General features: G+C 37.7%; 1 protein-coding gene across 25 annotated transcripts in view; it reads right to left on the reverse strand.

Moving 5' to 3' along the window:
* Positions 1 to 1771: 1771 nt before the first annotated feature.
* The window catches only part of nrxn1a (neurexin 1a), a 1882581-nt gene continuing 1868970 nt past the window's right edge, over positions 1772 to 15382 (reverse strand). For 24 of the 25 annotated variants that reach the window (XM_043695934.1, XM_043695933.1, XM_043695910.1 and 21 more), the window contains one exon: positions 1772 to 5158. In XM_043695934.1, the coding sequence (XP_043551869.1) occupies positions 4854 to 5158 (305 nt within the window). In that variant the 3' untranslated portion in view covers positions 1772 to 4853. The remainder of the gene's footprint in view (positions 5159 to 15382) is intronic. The other variant, XM_043695913.1, reaches the window with a different exon arrangement.

Consider the following 15382-nt stretch of genomic DNA (forward strand, 5'->3'; position numbering starts at 1 on the left):
AATCACTTGTCTCAGCAGGTGGCTGTATTCAAATTTCGATTAAGTCTTAGGAGGCGTTAAATGTTTGTCTTGTGTTCAGTGGACAATGTTTGTTTACTGTTATAGCAAATTGACCACTTGAGGGGATGTAAACGATTTGAATGGCTTTTAGTGGATGAATATTGATTTCATAGGAGTTGTCTTTGAATAAGAGAGCTGTTAGAATTTTTTTTATGTAAAATTCAAACAGATACTACAGCCTTCCCAAAGTGTTTACTGGGGAAGGAGCTACGGAGGGCACATGTGGGAGCATGATGATTACAGAGGGAATAGATTAGATTCCCTACAGTGTGGAAATTCATAAGGGATTGAGGGCATTGCGGTGGCTTGACAGGCATGGGGTATGGAGATCAAGTGGATATGTGGGGTTGAGGGTGGTGGCTTGACAGCCTGACATATAATCATTATAACTAGGTGAATTCTCCAGGAAATGGAGGCAGACATTCATCATCCTCCAGCCACCACTGTCAATTTAGAACTTAATCTGGAAGTGGCAGGCCCAATCTTTGTCCATTCCAACTTCCTGGAATGAAAACATGGCAAGCAGAGGCTCTTTTAAAGAAGATGGGTCTTTGGGTCAGAAATTCTCTCAATTCAACCTTTCTACCTGCGCCATGAGAATCTGTCCTCTAAATTTTCTTGGTCTACCAATCAAGCAAGTGTTGTCTACATCATCCCAGCAATGGAAAGGAATAGAATTGATACTAAAGGAAGAGGCACGGTGATCAATACGACAGGTTTAAGGAGGCAGTGTGGTTTTTCTGCCCACTTCACACCTAACTGACATTTTACAGAGAGGCAGGACAAGGAAGGGCAATCTGTAAACCTTCAGCCTAATGAGGCATTATCCTGTTACCACCTCAGGCATGGCAGAGAATTAGGCTGCATACTATGCAGAAAATATGGTAGTTTTAGCTGTCCAGTGTGCTGTCATGGAAGGGAGCAGGGAGTCTTCCATTGTGGGCCATGCTGTCTATTGGCCACATTCCAGCCAAATATAATTTCCTCCATCTTTAAGCTTCTCCTCTGTGTTTCTGAACTTGATCTCCCACACGCCTTACTGTGACCCCGACCTGGGTCCTTGACGTGGTATATTTGCTTCTAGCCCAGCAATGGCAGGAGCTTCCACTGGCAGCTCTCTAAGGTGGGAATTCCTTCAAAGAAATTGGCCAAAGTCTTGTCTTGCAGAAATTGCCTACACTGCCAGTTATTGGGATCATGGGCAGTCTCCCTCAAACTTTTAGCTGAAGAACAGGCAATATGTGCCCCATGGAGTTTAGCTGAATGAGTTTACATAAAAGTTGTTACTCAGCAAAGTAAAATAAAAGTCTTTGATTCAAATGACAAATAAATTAGATACATCCAAGTTAAGAATTTCCAGATTTCTGGGCAGATGCTGGCACAGCGTACAATTTGTTATTTACACATTGCATTTGAATCCCAAGAGCAGATATAGATACAAATGAATTAAATATAGCATCTGCTATGTTAACCTCAAAATACCTGGAACTTGATTTCATCCAATGAAATACAGTAAAGTGGTCATGTTATAAAGTTTTTAAAACGGTAATTTTGGCTTGGCTACAAACCCAGTTGGCTGAATTATGAAAACAGAAAAATTTATGAAACATCATATCATAACAGTACTAATGAGGTACTTCTCTGTACTTGTTTGAATGTTATTTGAAGTTGAGCAGGGAAGAAACAAAAAAATTGTATATCACAAGATTTCTATTATAAGAAACATTTTATTAACAAAAAACAGTAAATTCCACTGGCTTAGCATTTCCAATAATGGTTAACTTGGCTTTTGCAACAAAATTTTCTTTCAATATTTATCACACAAAGCACTCGAAGATGGGGCTTCAGAATGAGTTTGCTTGTTTTATCTTGTGTGAAATGCATCATTCATAAGTAAAATTTCATACAGTTTTAAAACAAGAGTTTGCCAAAAACACAACACATTACAGTACCAAACAGTATCAACCTAAATGAGATTTGGAAACTGCCATGCTAGGGGCTGTAGGTAGTTTAAGACATAAGAAAAAGTTGCTTCGGTGCAGCCATTAAACCAAATTATTGACTGCATGGATACAACCACCTTGGCAACATGAATAGCTTAAAACTGTCTAGTTAGTCAAGTGCTAGTTACTTTACAATATATTCTACTGTTGTCTAGTTGCTTTCTAAAGCTCCTACAGCCACTTTTAATGTCTTTCTGACTGTATGAGCATGTTTAATAATGGGGTTAACTAAAGTTAACAAATATTTTTATTCCATCTTTCGCCTGTTGTTTGTTATCAATCACCAGCCCATGGACCTCTTTCACGTATCTTTGCATCACCATACCAATGCACTTCAGGAGAATAACACCTTGCACCTGTCATGTTCCCATGCTGAATCCAGAAAACCATGAGACCTAAAAACTGATCTTAGTCGCAGTGAAATTTTCTCAACAAAATCCAAAACTGTTTCCTAATAGGCAGATAACCACAACTTGAGTGGGAATAAAATAATATTGATCTCATTTGCTTTTAAGTTTAGTCTTCTGGGATTTAGGATTTCCTTCTGTTAGAATTAGAAGATAAAATGTTTTGTAGACATTCTTAATTTCTTGATTATAAATATCAACGATAGCTTGTGTGAGAAGGTTGAACATTGTTAATTTGTATTACTTGTTACTGGAGACATAGTTAAATGGATTACAATTGCAGGCATACAATAGTTCGAGACAATAAAATGGGTCAGTAATCTCATGTTAGTATTCATATTAATATTTAAATGGGTGCAGTCTTCAAAAACAACTTTTCCAGAATGTCTATAAATGCTCAATATAATAACATAAATCACATCACAACATAGCACAACAAGGTGCATGTGATGTTAGGGTGATTAAGGACTTATCTGCTCAACCTCTCTTCCTCAGAAACTGAGAGTTTTATTTTGATGTACAGGATGACAGCACAACTTTGTCTCCAAGGTAAAAACAAAATGATCAAAAATGAGTCTTGTTTAGACAGGATTTATCTGAGGTGGATAGCACAAAGTGACAAACATAATGAATTGTTTTCGGGGTAACTGAGGCGGCTGGAGCAGTTGGCAAGGAGGCTACAGCAATCCAAAATGACTGCTGACAAAAATGCATGATTTCTGTTATGTTGTGGCCCCTGCTGTTTAAAGCTAATTTTAAATTCCTCCGTCCTATTTGAATGCATGAACATCTATTTTTCTCCCAGGAGGTCTTCTCGCAATTGAGCTGGTTTCCCTTGAAGTACACCCATAGAACCTAATATATTCCCTTTGTATTTGATTTGAAGTACATTACAACTGGGTTTATTGCTGTGAGATAATCTAAAAAATAATATAGAAGCTAAATAATGAGCTCTTAAGATCTGTATAGTTTAATATTCCACAAATTGGACTGTTCAGTCAAAGCTAAAAATTAAAAACTCTCAATGCTCTAATGTTAAAGTTTCCAACTTTTCAGATGAGTTAAGGGGCTTTTTAAAAAAAGAAACAATGAAACTAAACATTAAAAATAGGAACAAATAACCAACTGTATTTTCTGCAATGACTCCATAGATACTTCGGAGGATTTCCATGTAATAAGTACATTGACATTAAGCAACATCAAAATGGGGCTTACAAATAATTGAAAGATCAAAGATTCCTTTAAGCATTTCTCATTTTCCCCATGGGATATAGCAAACATAAAAAGAGGAAATAATTGAAAACAATTTCAAATCATTGACCTTACAAAGATTTCATAGCATTAGCCACCATTTAATTTTAAAACTCACTTTGTTTCCCACACAACAAAACCTCATAAAAACGTAAGAGATTACAGTCTGAGTCAATTACAAAAAATGCAGCTAAATTATACGTACATTCATATGTATCCCCTCATACATGTATGGTAGACATTCAATACAATTAAAATAAAAAAAAAAGAAGTTTGAGACTATTAATGACGGCTGCAAAACACATTTTAAAATTGCAGACGTCATCAACAACTTCAAACCTGTCTAAACCTAGCTACAGCTATAACATTACATTTACCAAAAAATGTCTGGTTAGCAGAGATATTTGCATTGTCTATACAACAGGCTATAAAACATCACTCATCACAGTCCAGAAAGCACATATATGTGTTTGTATAAATGTATGTAATAACATATTAGCGTGCATGAAAATTTTCAAATGATTGTATCTATGCTCTCTTTTATCTGTGTATATCCATGCCTTACATTTCCTGTGGAAGAAATTAAGGCTTTCCTTACGTCTTACAACCAGAAAGGGATTATTCCACTTTATACTATTTTAACATTAGTCTTATGTTGTAGCCAGCACTTAAACACAGGTCGCCCATGGATGTAAAGATGATAAACCCTTTACTGTCAAGGGTCTGCTAACTATTGTTTGTTTTAAGGTTCTTGGAGTAATGAGATTTCTGTCATGTTGCACAATTGTTTAGCACTTTGGCTGAAAACTCATGGGTAACAGGTAGATTCTCTGTGCACTGTTGTAATACTCTTCTTTATGAATGCTTCATGCTGTTGTCTCCACAGTAAAGTTCGGACAACGAGAAGATGGAGCGAATGAAAACACTGTGAACAAGTAGGAGACTTCAACCAGCTTGAAATGTTAATGCTTACTTTACAAACTGTCGTCTTTCCTTCCCGATAATGTGTACTGTCCTTATCCTGTGTGCTTTGCAAAAAAGTAAATCTCAGTTTTATCACGTCTTTGATAAAATGAAGTTTTTTTTTGTTTTCCTTTTCTCTTTTACACGCTTCTTTCTTCAGAATATACAATCAGACGTAGTACTCTTTATCCTTATTCTTCTTGTTTTTGCTGGAATTTTTGGCATTGTTCACCTGCTTCTCTTTCACTACAGCCCCATTGGACTGAGCGGAGTTACTGATGTAGTTTCTGCTCTCATCCACATGGTAGGAGCCTTCGTCCCTATTCCTGTACTTGTACATTGCATACAGGAGGATGAGAATGCAAAGAGCAGCTGCTGCCACAATTCCGACCACCATTCCTGTAGTGCTGCTCGATTCTCGAATCACTTCTGCTGTTCCTGGGAAGCCTCTGCCACCTGGTCCGGTGGGGTTTGCTGTAGATACATCATGAAATAGGGAGGAGGTTACTACTGGGTTTTATAGCTTTCTATCATCTGTATAATTTAATAAAGGTGGGCAGAGGGATACAATACGGTATCTGGAAGGGGTTTCAAGCCACTGTTAAACACGTTTTTTCTGGCCACCAGTTTTAGAAAGGGATAGTGACAACAAAGCTTAACAGAAGCTAAACTAGGTATTGTGTGAGTGATTTCAAGTGCTTTATTAGTTCTGACTTCCTTTGCTTCTCACCATGGTGTCTGTACTTTGAAGTAACCTTCAAACATTGTTGTGCACAGTGTAGATAAATATTATCTGCTATTTAAATAAAGTTATGCAAAAATATTATCACTAGGTGGCAGTTTGGAATTAAATTACCCTACTTGTGCCTTCACTAAACACCATGAAGGAGCTTTGCTACAAAGATAATGCCATCCCATTAACACAATTAGTGTTGTAATTTCAGGAATGCAACATAATCTTGCTGCAGACTTAAAAGAAAACGAGAGTTTGTTGCTTTCAATAGTAAATCAAGAATGGCACATGATGAAACAAGGCAAAAGGTGCATGATCAAGTGGAGAAATGGATTCTAACTGGACTTTTGTGATCATTAAAATTATCTCCTGGGGAAAACAAAATGTAAGCTTTATTAGAAATGGGCACCACTGTGCAACTGCTGGTTTTAAAAGAAACCAAAAAGAAAACATGTTCAAGTGCAGAAACGTTAATATTGGACAACTTAGCAGCACATAATAAGACATATGAAATGGATGACAACTGTACTTGCTTTTTGTTGAATGCAGACATTAACATTTTAACATTTATCCTGAAAATATCAAAAAGTATGCTCACCATACAGATCAGTCAACAAATTGCCCCCATGATTTTGCATGAAGGAAAAATGAAAGAAAGTTGTAAAAGAATGACCTTAAAACATGATTATATTTGTTTCTTGCATTATTTCAGCTTCATCATAAGATTATGGCATATCTTAAAACTGTGTTTAACTTTTACATTAGAAAACAAACCTATCAAAACATGACAGAATGTTAAATTTAAATGTTATACCAATGTACACCCCACCTTTATTTTACCAGATCCCTCTGATTTTCAAGGGAACCAATTTTGAATATTTTAACAAAGTGGTCTATTGAATTTCCTGTAAATTAAAATAAAATACAATAAAGGTCAAGTCACAGCCCAGGAACGATACATAATAAAGTGAGACATTCAACAAAGGTGGGTTATTTTCATCGTCACATGCATCAGGCTCTGAGATAAACTGTCTGTTAAATGTCAGAGCTTTTTTCAAGTTGTCGTTGAAATATTTTGAATAACAATGACTTATCTGAAATGAATAAATATTTCTCAAGTCAAATGTGTATGATATCTACACAAAGGAATTATTAGTTAGTTCCATTTTGACATGGCTGTGAACCTAAAAAGATTCATGAAAACCATTTTTGGAGATAGCATGCAGACATAAACACTGAACCATGAGAAGGAATGGATCTTAACATGGTATGTGCAATCTTACCTTTTAAAAACAAGAAAAATAATTATGCAAAGTATCCACATCAAAATTAAACTATTGCACTTTTCAACAAATCTTTTCCCCAATACCTCAATGGGGCCCCAATAAATTCCTTCTCAGTTTACAGAAGTTCTGTTGCTTTGTCCACAACACTTGCAAGTCACATTGCCTTTAAGCCTTGCACTTACATTTAAAAAAAGGATAATAAAAGTGTGCACTCATCATTAATGATATTTGGCAGAGAAAGTCAATTTTCACAATTGATGATAATAGAATCCCTACAGTGTGGAGACAGGCCATTCAGCCCATCAAGTTTACACCAACCTTCCAAAGATATCCCACCCAGACCCACATCCCCCACCCTATCTTGTAACTCCTTATTTCCCATGGCTAATCCACCTATCCTGCACTTCCGAGGATATATACTACAGGCAATTTTAGCATGGCCAATCCACCTAACCTGTACATCTTTGGACTGTGGCAGGAAATCAGAGCACCTGGAGGAAACCCATGCAGACCACAGGGAGAATGTCTATGTGGAGCTTGCACAGTCACCTGAGGGTGAAATCAAATCTGGGTCCCTGTTGTTGTGAGGCAGCAGTGCTAACTACTGAACTCTTAAGATGAAATCACCACTGAAATCCCACTTCTTTTCAGAATATTGAGTGTTTGCTACATATTTGAAACTTGCTTAAATGTTCAGTCACGCCATAAAATTCTAAATCTCAAAATTATTTTTCGACAAAAGGAGGATTTTAGAATTAAGGTTCGAACAAAAAGAAAAAAGCACTAAAAAATGAAAATTTTTCAATAATAATACAAATCAGGACTAACAGAATAAAGATAAGCAATGATTATTATAGAACTTCAACCAGATGCAGAATGGTTTAGCAGATTAATTCATTTTGAAACTTTAAACTTTCAGCTTTAACAAATCAGAAGGATTAACGACTCAATTATGGATGCAGACAAGTAACTTTTGTTGCAAGAAACATAAATTTGGTTCTATTGTGATATAATAGTATGTTTAATCTTGTAATTCTGCAATAAACTGAAATCTGCTCATTCAAGAACATAGGAGAAAGTGAGGACTGCAGATGCTGGAGATCAGAGCTGAAAATGTGTTGCTGGAGAAGCGCAGCAGGTCAGGCAGCATCCAAGGAACAGGAGAATCGACGTTTTGGGCATGAGCCCTTCTTTTCATGCCCGAAACGTCGATTCTCCTGCTCCTTGGATGCTGTCTGACCTGCTGCGCTTTTCCAGCAACACATTTTCAGCTCATTCAAGAACATAACACGCTTTACTTTTATTCAAACCATAGTAGGGAATAGGATTCTTCTAACTACTTGCTATTTTTTGTATATTTTTCAATCACTGATTTGATAAGTATATTTAAAACCATATACTATTTACATCAGAAAAAAAAAATCCTAGGAATGTTTGTGCTTTCAGATCTTAAAGAGGAAGGAAATAAAAATTGTTTAAGAAATGAGGATATCCAAGAATGATTAAACAAAATGACTTGCATTGAATAATTTCCCAGAGTTTTCTGAAGTGATTGGGGAAATGGGAAGGGGGTGCATGTACTAGGATTTACCTGATCAGGATGTGAATCACCTTGAGCATCTCATTTGCCAACAGTACTTTAATATCTCACCCAAGGTACTGCTTTATTAACTACATGCCAGAAAGTTTGGTGGCAATGCCACCTCACAGCACCAGGGACCCAGGTTCAAATCCTGCCTCAGGTAATTGCCTGTGTGAAGTTTGCACATTCTTCCCGTGTCTGCGTGGGTTTCCTCTGGGCGCTCCGGTTTCCTCCCACAGTCCAAAGATGTGCACGGCAGGTGAATTAGCCATGCTAAATTGCCCATAGTGTTAGTTGCATTAGTCAGAGGCAAATGTAGGGTAGGAGAAGGGTCTGGGTGGGTTACTGTTCGGAGGGTCAGTGTGGATCTGTTGGGCTGAAGGACCTGGTTCCATACTGTAGGGAACCTAATCGAAAAAAAATTGAACAATCCTTTCCTCAGTTGTGACATATTTCCCAGCATGGGTAATTCAATAATGAATGGACAGATTCAACTTTGGCTACTTGCTCTCCTGCCCAAGTTTGGAAATACTAAGGTCAATCATTAATCCAAAAGGAAAAAATGAAAAATGCTGGAAATCTGAAAGAAAAGCAGAAAAATCTTGAAATATTCAACAGGTATTTGCGGCAAGAGAAACAAAAATACCTGATGAAAGGTCACATCTTGAAATGTTAACTTTGTTTCTCTCCCCATGTAAGTTCCTGGACATGTTGAGTTTTTCCAACAGTTCTCATTTTTACAAAGCCAATTGTTTCACAGTTACAACAATCCTGTTGAGAGCAAAACCTTAACTAAACTTAGGGTCAAAAGTGGAACATTACTGGACTGCTGTCCCAAAGACTGGACTGACCAAGATAAAACTGACTGGATTAATGCTAAGCTTTCTGAAATATTTAACAAAAACAAAAAAAATGTTTTTGGTTGTACCACTGGTAGAGGAGGCCTCCAGACAGTGATCTAAAGTGGGAAAACTGATCTGTATTTTTTTTATGAAATGTTGACAAGGAGGAATGACAATGCTTGATGGAAATTCCACCGAATTAAAAATTCACAATGCTTGAGAAATACATTAATATCAAAATGGTAATGCTATACATGGTCACTCTCTCCACATCTGGAATGCAACTATTCTGATCAACTTGTTTTCCAAACATTTCTATTGGTCCTCCTTAGACCAATGGTCTAACCAGCACATGTGCAATCTCGTCATCACAACTGTAACAAAATTAGTTCAAATTGCATTTAACAAAGTGGTTCTATGTTAATCAATTTAAACCTGAAGACAAATCTGTGAAAAATCCATACACTTTGATTAGATGGCTCGACTTTACATAGCCAATGAAGCAAACAAATCTAAATTGGGATTTTCAATTGATGGATTGTAACCTCCAGTGTCAGGACACTAAAGGATTGGTCTTTGTTTTACTTCTATTTCACTTTGGGTCAGCAGGAAGTCCAACTCTGAGCCCTTCATGGAATCAATTACTCTGTTTTATATAATCTAAAATTATTGCCTAACCATGTCTCTGTGAATTTCTAAATTACATTTTGCAGTGGCACAATGGCTTTGATATATATTTGGTGCTACCTGTACTTGCACTTTGACTGAAAGTTTCAATTGACTGAGACTGGAATTCAAAGTCAGGGGTTATGCGACCTCCGTAAATTATTCAGACCTCTCCTGACTTATGATGTCAACTGAAACCTTGGAATGAATTACAGCCTTGCGCATTAACAGTATACACCCTTCAATATGAAAGAGAAATCTGAAGAAAATTTGCAATATTTGAAATAGAAACTGAAGTACTGCATGCCCATCTGACAGTCAGTAGCTGAATGAGAAAGTTAACTATTCTGACAGACTGCTTAACATGGCTAATAGTTAATTTCTTACAGTTCTAATAAAAAGTCTTAGGCACTCTTTTAGATCCTGCTCTTTAATTTCAGTATTTTATGTTTCTGGTATGGCGCATAATGCCTACTGAAACAAACTTCACTGAAATAAGGCATATTTCTGACAACAGATTCTCCAAAAGAGTGCATCTCCATAAATATCGAGAACACACTAAATTTGACCGGGCTTTTTTGGTGCAGCATACTGTCAGATGTCAGAGTGGGAGGGGGAGACAAGGGGGTGTGTTGGGTCAGGATCCAAGAGGTATAAAGGATCAGGGATAGTATCATTGGTGGAGGGTCAATTGATGTTTGCTCAGTTTGACAGTTATCCAGAAGTTATACCAGGATTTGACTAGTCTAACCTTTCCTGAGTAATTTCTGAAGTCAAATGATGCCTCTTTTTCCACAGCAATGAGTAGCCATGTGGTAAAATTTAAAGGTCCAGCCACTCTGACAGTTCCTGTGAAAGGGTATGTAAGGAAAGTCTGATGCTCGGTGGGTATAGTGCCAACTGGATAGTGTGCCAGGGAGCCATGTGGGTATGTGCCAAATAGATAGGGGGTGGGGACCAGATGGTTAAGGTATGCAGGGATATGAGCTGGGAGCAGGCAGATAGAACTAGGTTAGTTTGGGATTATGTTTGGCATAGACTAGTTGGACCAAAGGGTCTGTTTCTGTGATGTACGACTCTATGACTATGACTCATTCATAGGATGTGTTCTCATTGGTTAGGCCTGAATTCATTGTCCAAATTTAAGGTAAGAATCAATCACGTCGCTGTAAGCCTGAAATCCCATGTAAGCGGATTATATAAGGATAGGAGTTTCATACTCTAAATGATATTAGTAAACCAGATGCCCCTTTGTGACAATTGAAAGTGTTTACATGATCACTATTAGATTATGTTTAACTCCAGATTTTTAAACAAATACAAATTTCACTATCTGCCATGGTAAGATTCAAAACCATTTCTAAGAATATTTGTCTGGGGTTCTAGATGATTAATGAAATGACAATATTACTACTGAACACCAACACCTCCCATCTACCAGGGAAATAAGAGTGTCGGGGTGCAAAGTAAGAGATGGCATGTTTAAAGTAGATCGGACTGTGCAGGAGATATCAGGTTCAGCAGTGGGTTGGCTCGGGGCTGGTGTGGGAAGCTTACCATGTGTTGGGTGCTGGGGGAAGGAGGAATATGGGGGAATTCGGGCCGTGTGTGTGGAAAGGAAAGGAATAAAGTCCTTGTTGGGTCCGGAGTGGAGAGTGGACTGTCAGGGGTTTTGACTCTCGATGGAAGTCGAGTAATTGTTGGATCCCAGGCAGGGGGGTGCTGATGTCTGGATTTCTGGGTCCTAGGCAGAGAGATAGTGTGTTGGGTCAAGGTCCAGGAGGCGTCAGAGGGAGGGGTTGTTAAGTTGAGGGCTCATTTTTATAGTTATCCAGGAGTTAGACTGGGTTTCTAAAAGTCAAAATCTTCCTAGGTAACTATTTACCTGACTGCACTTTCAACTCAAATGGATACTTTCAGAGGGTTCCAGCCTTGGGGAGTTTTCCATTGGAATCTTCAATTTCCCAGGCAGTTTTCTCAGAGTTTGCTATAATTCTGCAGAGTCCTGGTGCACAACTCCTAACCATGCTGTAGAAATTATTAACTGGCCTTGGGAAAATCTGGGCCATATAGACTCTGGAATCTTGCAGGCATAGTGCAAAAACTAAATATACTGCTGCTATATTGTGCTTCAGAGATCTTGCACAGTATAATACAGTGGGTAGATGTGCTCCCAGAGAAACAATTCATTTCAATACATAGAAGCTGAAAAAATCTGAAAATTGGAAGGACAGATCAATTGACCGACTGGTTGAGACATGAATTGGACACAAAATATTGTGGATTCAAATCATGGCATGACTCACTCAACTTCTTATCCTTCGCAATACTGTTCTGGATTTAGGGAGAAACAAGAGACTAAAGATCATGATCAATGCTGAGCACATTGCCGCAGTATCTATCTTTGGACACTCCTTGCTGTTCAGGATGAAAACAGGCATCGGTTCAAAACACGACAGGAGTCTGACTAATGGACAGAAATCCCTACGGGTCATCGCTTTTGCTGATGGCAGAATTCAGATAGTTTACTTTCAAATTTTGAAAGAGAGCTTTCTACTTGTCAATTTTAAAAGCAGGCGGTATGGCATTTCACAGCAGTAGGGTGATTTGACCCAGCCAATCCATTTCTTTCATTTTCTTTAACACTGGGCAGCATTTTTCAGGCAGCAAGTTTCCTACTGCACCAGAGAAATGGTCAGTGCCAAAGGTACCATCTTCCACATGTGACATCACCTGATGGAACAGAGTGATTTCCACCCTTCACATGGCATGAAATCCCACCTCGGAGAACTGTTGCAGAGATGTACCAGCAGCTCTGTAGCCCCAGTAGCATCACCAGAAGTGGTGGCTCTTGCTGGGACTCCATCCAATTCTCTGAGTTTAAGTGTGCCAGGAGTGTTATGTTAGGTGGTTTATCAAGGTAGGAGCTGGGTGGAAGGTAGGTGCTTAGGTGGTCAATAGGCAGATGAAAAGGCCTGTAGTATGCCTTAAGTGGGGCCTGCTTGGGAAATTAATCCCATGAGAGAGGAATTCCTTCCTTTCCTGCCCTTAGCCCAATCAGAGTACCTTGCATTACCAGCACCTCAGTACCCAACCTTCTCAACTCAATGTCAGAATTGTAGCTGGGTCAGGAATCAGCTTTATATGACCATTAATATAAAGAACATGACCATCCTCATCCTAATGATCAAATGAAATTCTTGCTTGCTCTTCAGTAGCGCTTCCTGTGATTAGTGACTGATAAATTCATCAGCATTTGAGTGAGGTGGAACTGATTTACATCCAGTACAGTACTAATTTACAGTCTGTCTATGCCTATCATGGCCATCGTAATAGATGAAACCTAGGTGTGTCAACTATGTGAAAGGACTTTTATACATGAAAGATTTTATCTGACTGAGGTAAATCTGTGAATGTGGTTGAAAGAAGTTGGCAGTTAGGACCTGAGTATGCCAGAGATGTATTGCTGTAATCTCTTTATAAGAGTATGGATTCTGCACTAAAACTTCTTGGTTGTTTGTGTTTTCATATCCTTCACCAATTGGCTTTCTGGAAGAAGAAAGAGGACAGTGATAATCTCTTCTTACTGATTGTCACATAAAAACAATTGTTGAAACGTAGAAAATTGCATCAAGGCAAGGAGATAATGAATGCTGAGCCAAAGATGATATGTATTGAGGAATGACCAATAGGTTCGTGAAAAAAAAAAATAACTTTAAGGAGAAAGAAGAAAGGGGAGGCAAAGATGTTGAGGAAAGAATTGTCCGGAATGGAATCCGGATGGCTGAAGGCATATCCATTATTGATAGATTGAAGTATTCAGGAGATATTGTCAGCTCCAGAAAATTGTAGTAATAGGGATGGGAGAGACCATGAAGAGATTTAAATACATGGCAAATGATTTTAAATTTGAACTATTATGAGCTGTTGTAAAACACCAAACTCAGGGACAATGAAGAAACATTGCGTCCTGAAGGATAGGATGAGCAGAAGATTTTTATAAGAGTTGAAGACAGTGAAAGAAAGGAGATCATCAAGAGGAACAGCAAATAGTTGAGAATTAAGGTGACAATTACATAAGTGAGGATTCCAGAAGTATACCTTGCTCAGAGCTGACTGAATGTTATGAAGGTGGAACTGGGCACATATCCTAGTTTTCTCTTTTTCAAGAATCATACATGTTTGAGAGCAGGGTCAAATGGCAAATGTTCACACTTAGTTTTATGCATTTCCCTTTTGAAATGTTGAGTAGTTTAGCTTTTTTTTCCATGAATTATAGTTTCTTACTCATGACCGAAAAGAATATGGCCTTCATCGGGATCAACATAAATTTAGTTTTTCAGTGTAGCAGTACCACAAACCATATTGTAACTGCTGCTGTATAGAAAAAGCAATAAAACTGAACACATCGTTCCTAATTAAATACTGTTTGTATTAGTTGGTCTCTTGAATCAGTCAACATAAATAGCAAACTTACAATGATAACAACAAGGAAGTTTTTATCATGTGATTTATTGAGCAGCAACAGTTGCATTTATATATCATCTTTCTCAAAATATAAATGCAAAAACTGAGGCCGTGGCTTGATCTCTTGAGCCACAGTTGTAGAACAGGATAATTGTATCCACTTTCTCAAACAACAAGCGTGGGAGCTTTTTATTGCCTTGCACCTGTCCTATTTCAGACTTGCACTGTTGGGTCTCGATGACTGTATAATAGAACTCCTCAGTTATAAGAGCAAAAAAGCATACTCTACAGACCAGAGCCATTATTCAGTGGCATGATCTTTGATTATCTGCAACTACAATTCCTTGTCTTTTATTGATATAATAATTCAAAATAATATTTAATTCTGCAGAAAGTTCTTAATCAAAATATTTCCCACAGAGTGTAAATTATTTATATGCTAATCTCTTGTATGCAGCTTGGTCATAGGCTGCATGATCTTCCAGAAAGATGTGGATGAAACATCTCTTCACTCTTTAAGAGTTAGGTCATTGAAGCGATATGACCTCTGCCTGAGTTGAGATCTGAAATTACATGTCAGAAGGCAGACAATTGTTAAAGGGGAGAAATTATTTCCACAAACCAACTTTTTTTTATAAATTAATGGAAGATCAGAGCTGCAGGAAAGGCTTAAAGTCCTTAAGCCCATAAAGAACTAAGGAAATTGTAATTATAGTATCATACTGTGCCTGAGATTAGTAGCCTCATTTTTAAAAAATAAAGTCCTGAATCCAATTTTCCATTTTGCAAGGAAATAAAGGGCTTTTGATCCTGGATTATGGTGGCAAACTATGACATAGTTTAAATACAGCTTTTAAATATACAGTTCAAACATAGATCTGGCTCTGAACGTGCAAGCAAGTATACAGAAGCACTTCTGATATAGTATAATAACAAACAGGGTTCATCTATTTTTGTTGTATGTATAGAGGCTGCTATGGGCAGGCTTTTCTGTGGTGAATGGACAACCAATGTAATAAAAAAGAACTGAAGTACTGAATAATTTCAGAGAACATAAATATTACTGTACTGAGACAGGTCAAGGATAACAAGACACTAGATAATCATTTCAGAAACAGGAAT

Source organism: Chiloscyllium plagiosum, chromosome 9 (assembly GCF_004010195.1).
Source record: "Chiloscyllium plagiosum isolate BGI_BamShark_2017 chromosome 9, ASM401019v2, whole genome shotgun sequence".
NCBI lineage: Eukaryota > Metazoa > Chordata > Chondrichthyes > Orectolobiformes > Hemiscylliidae > Chiloscyllium > Chiloscyllium plagiosum.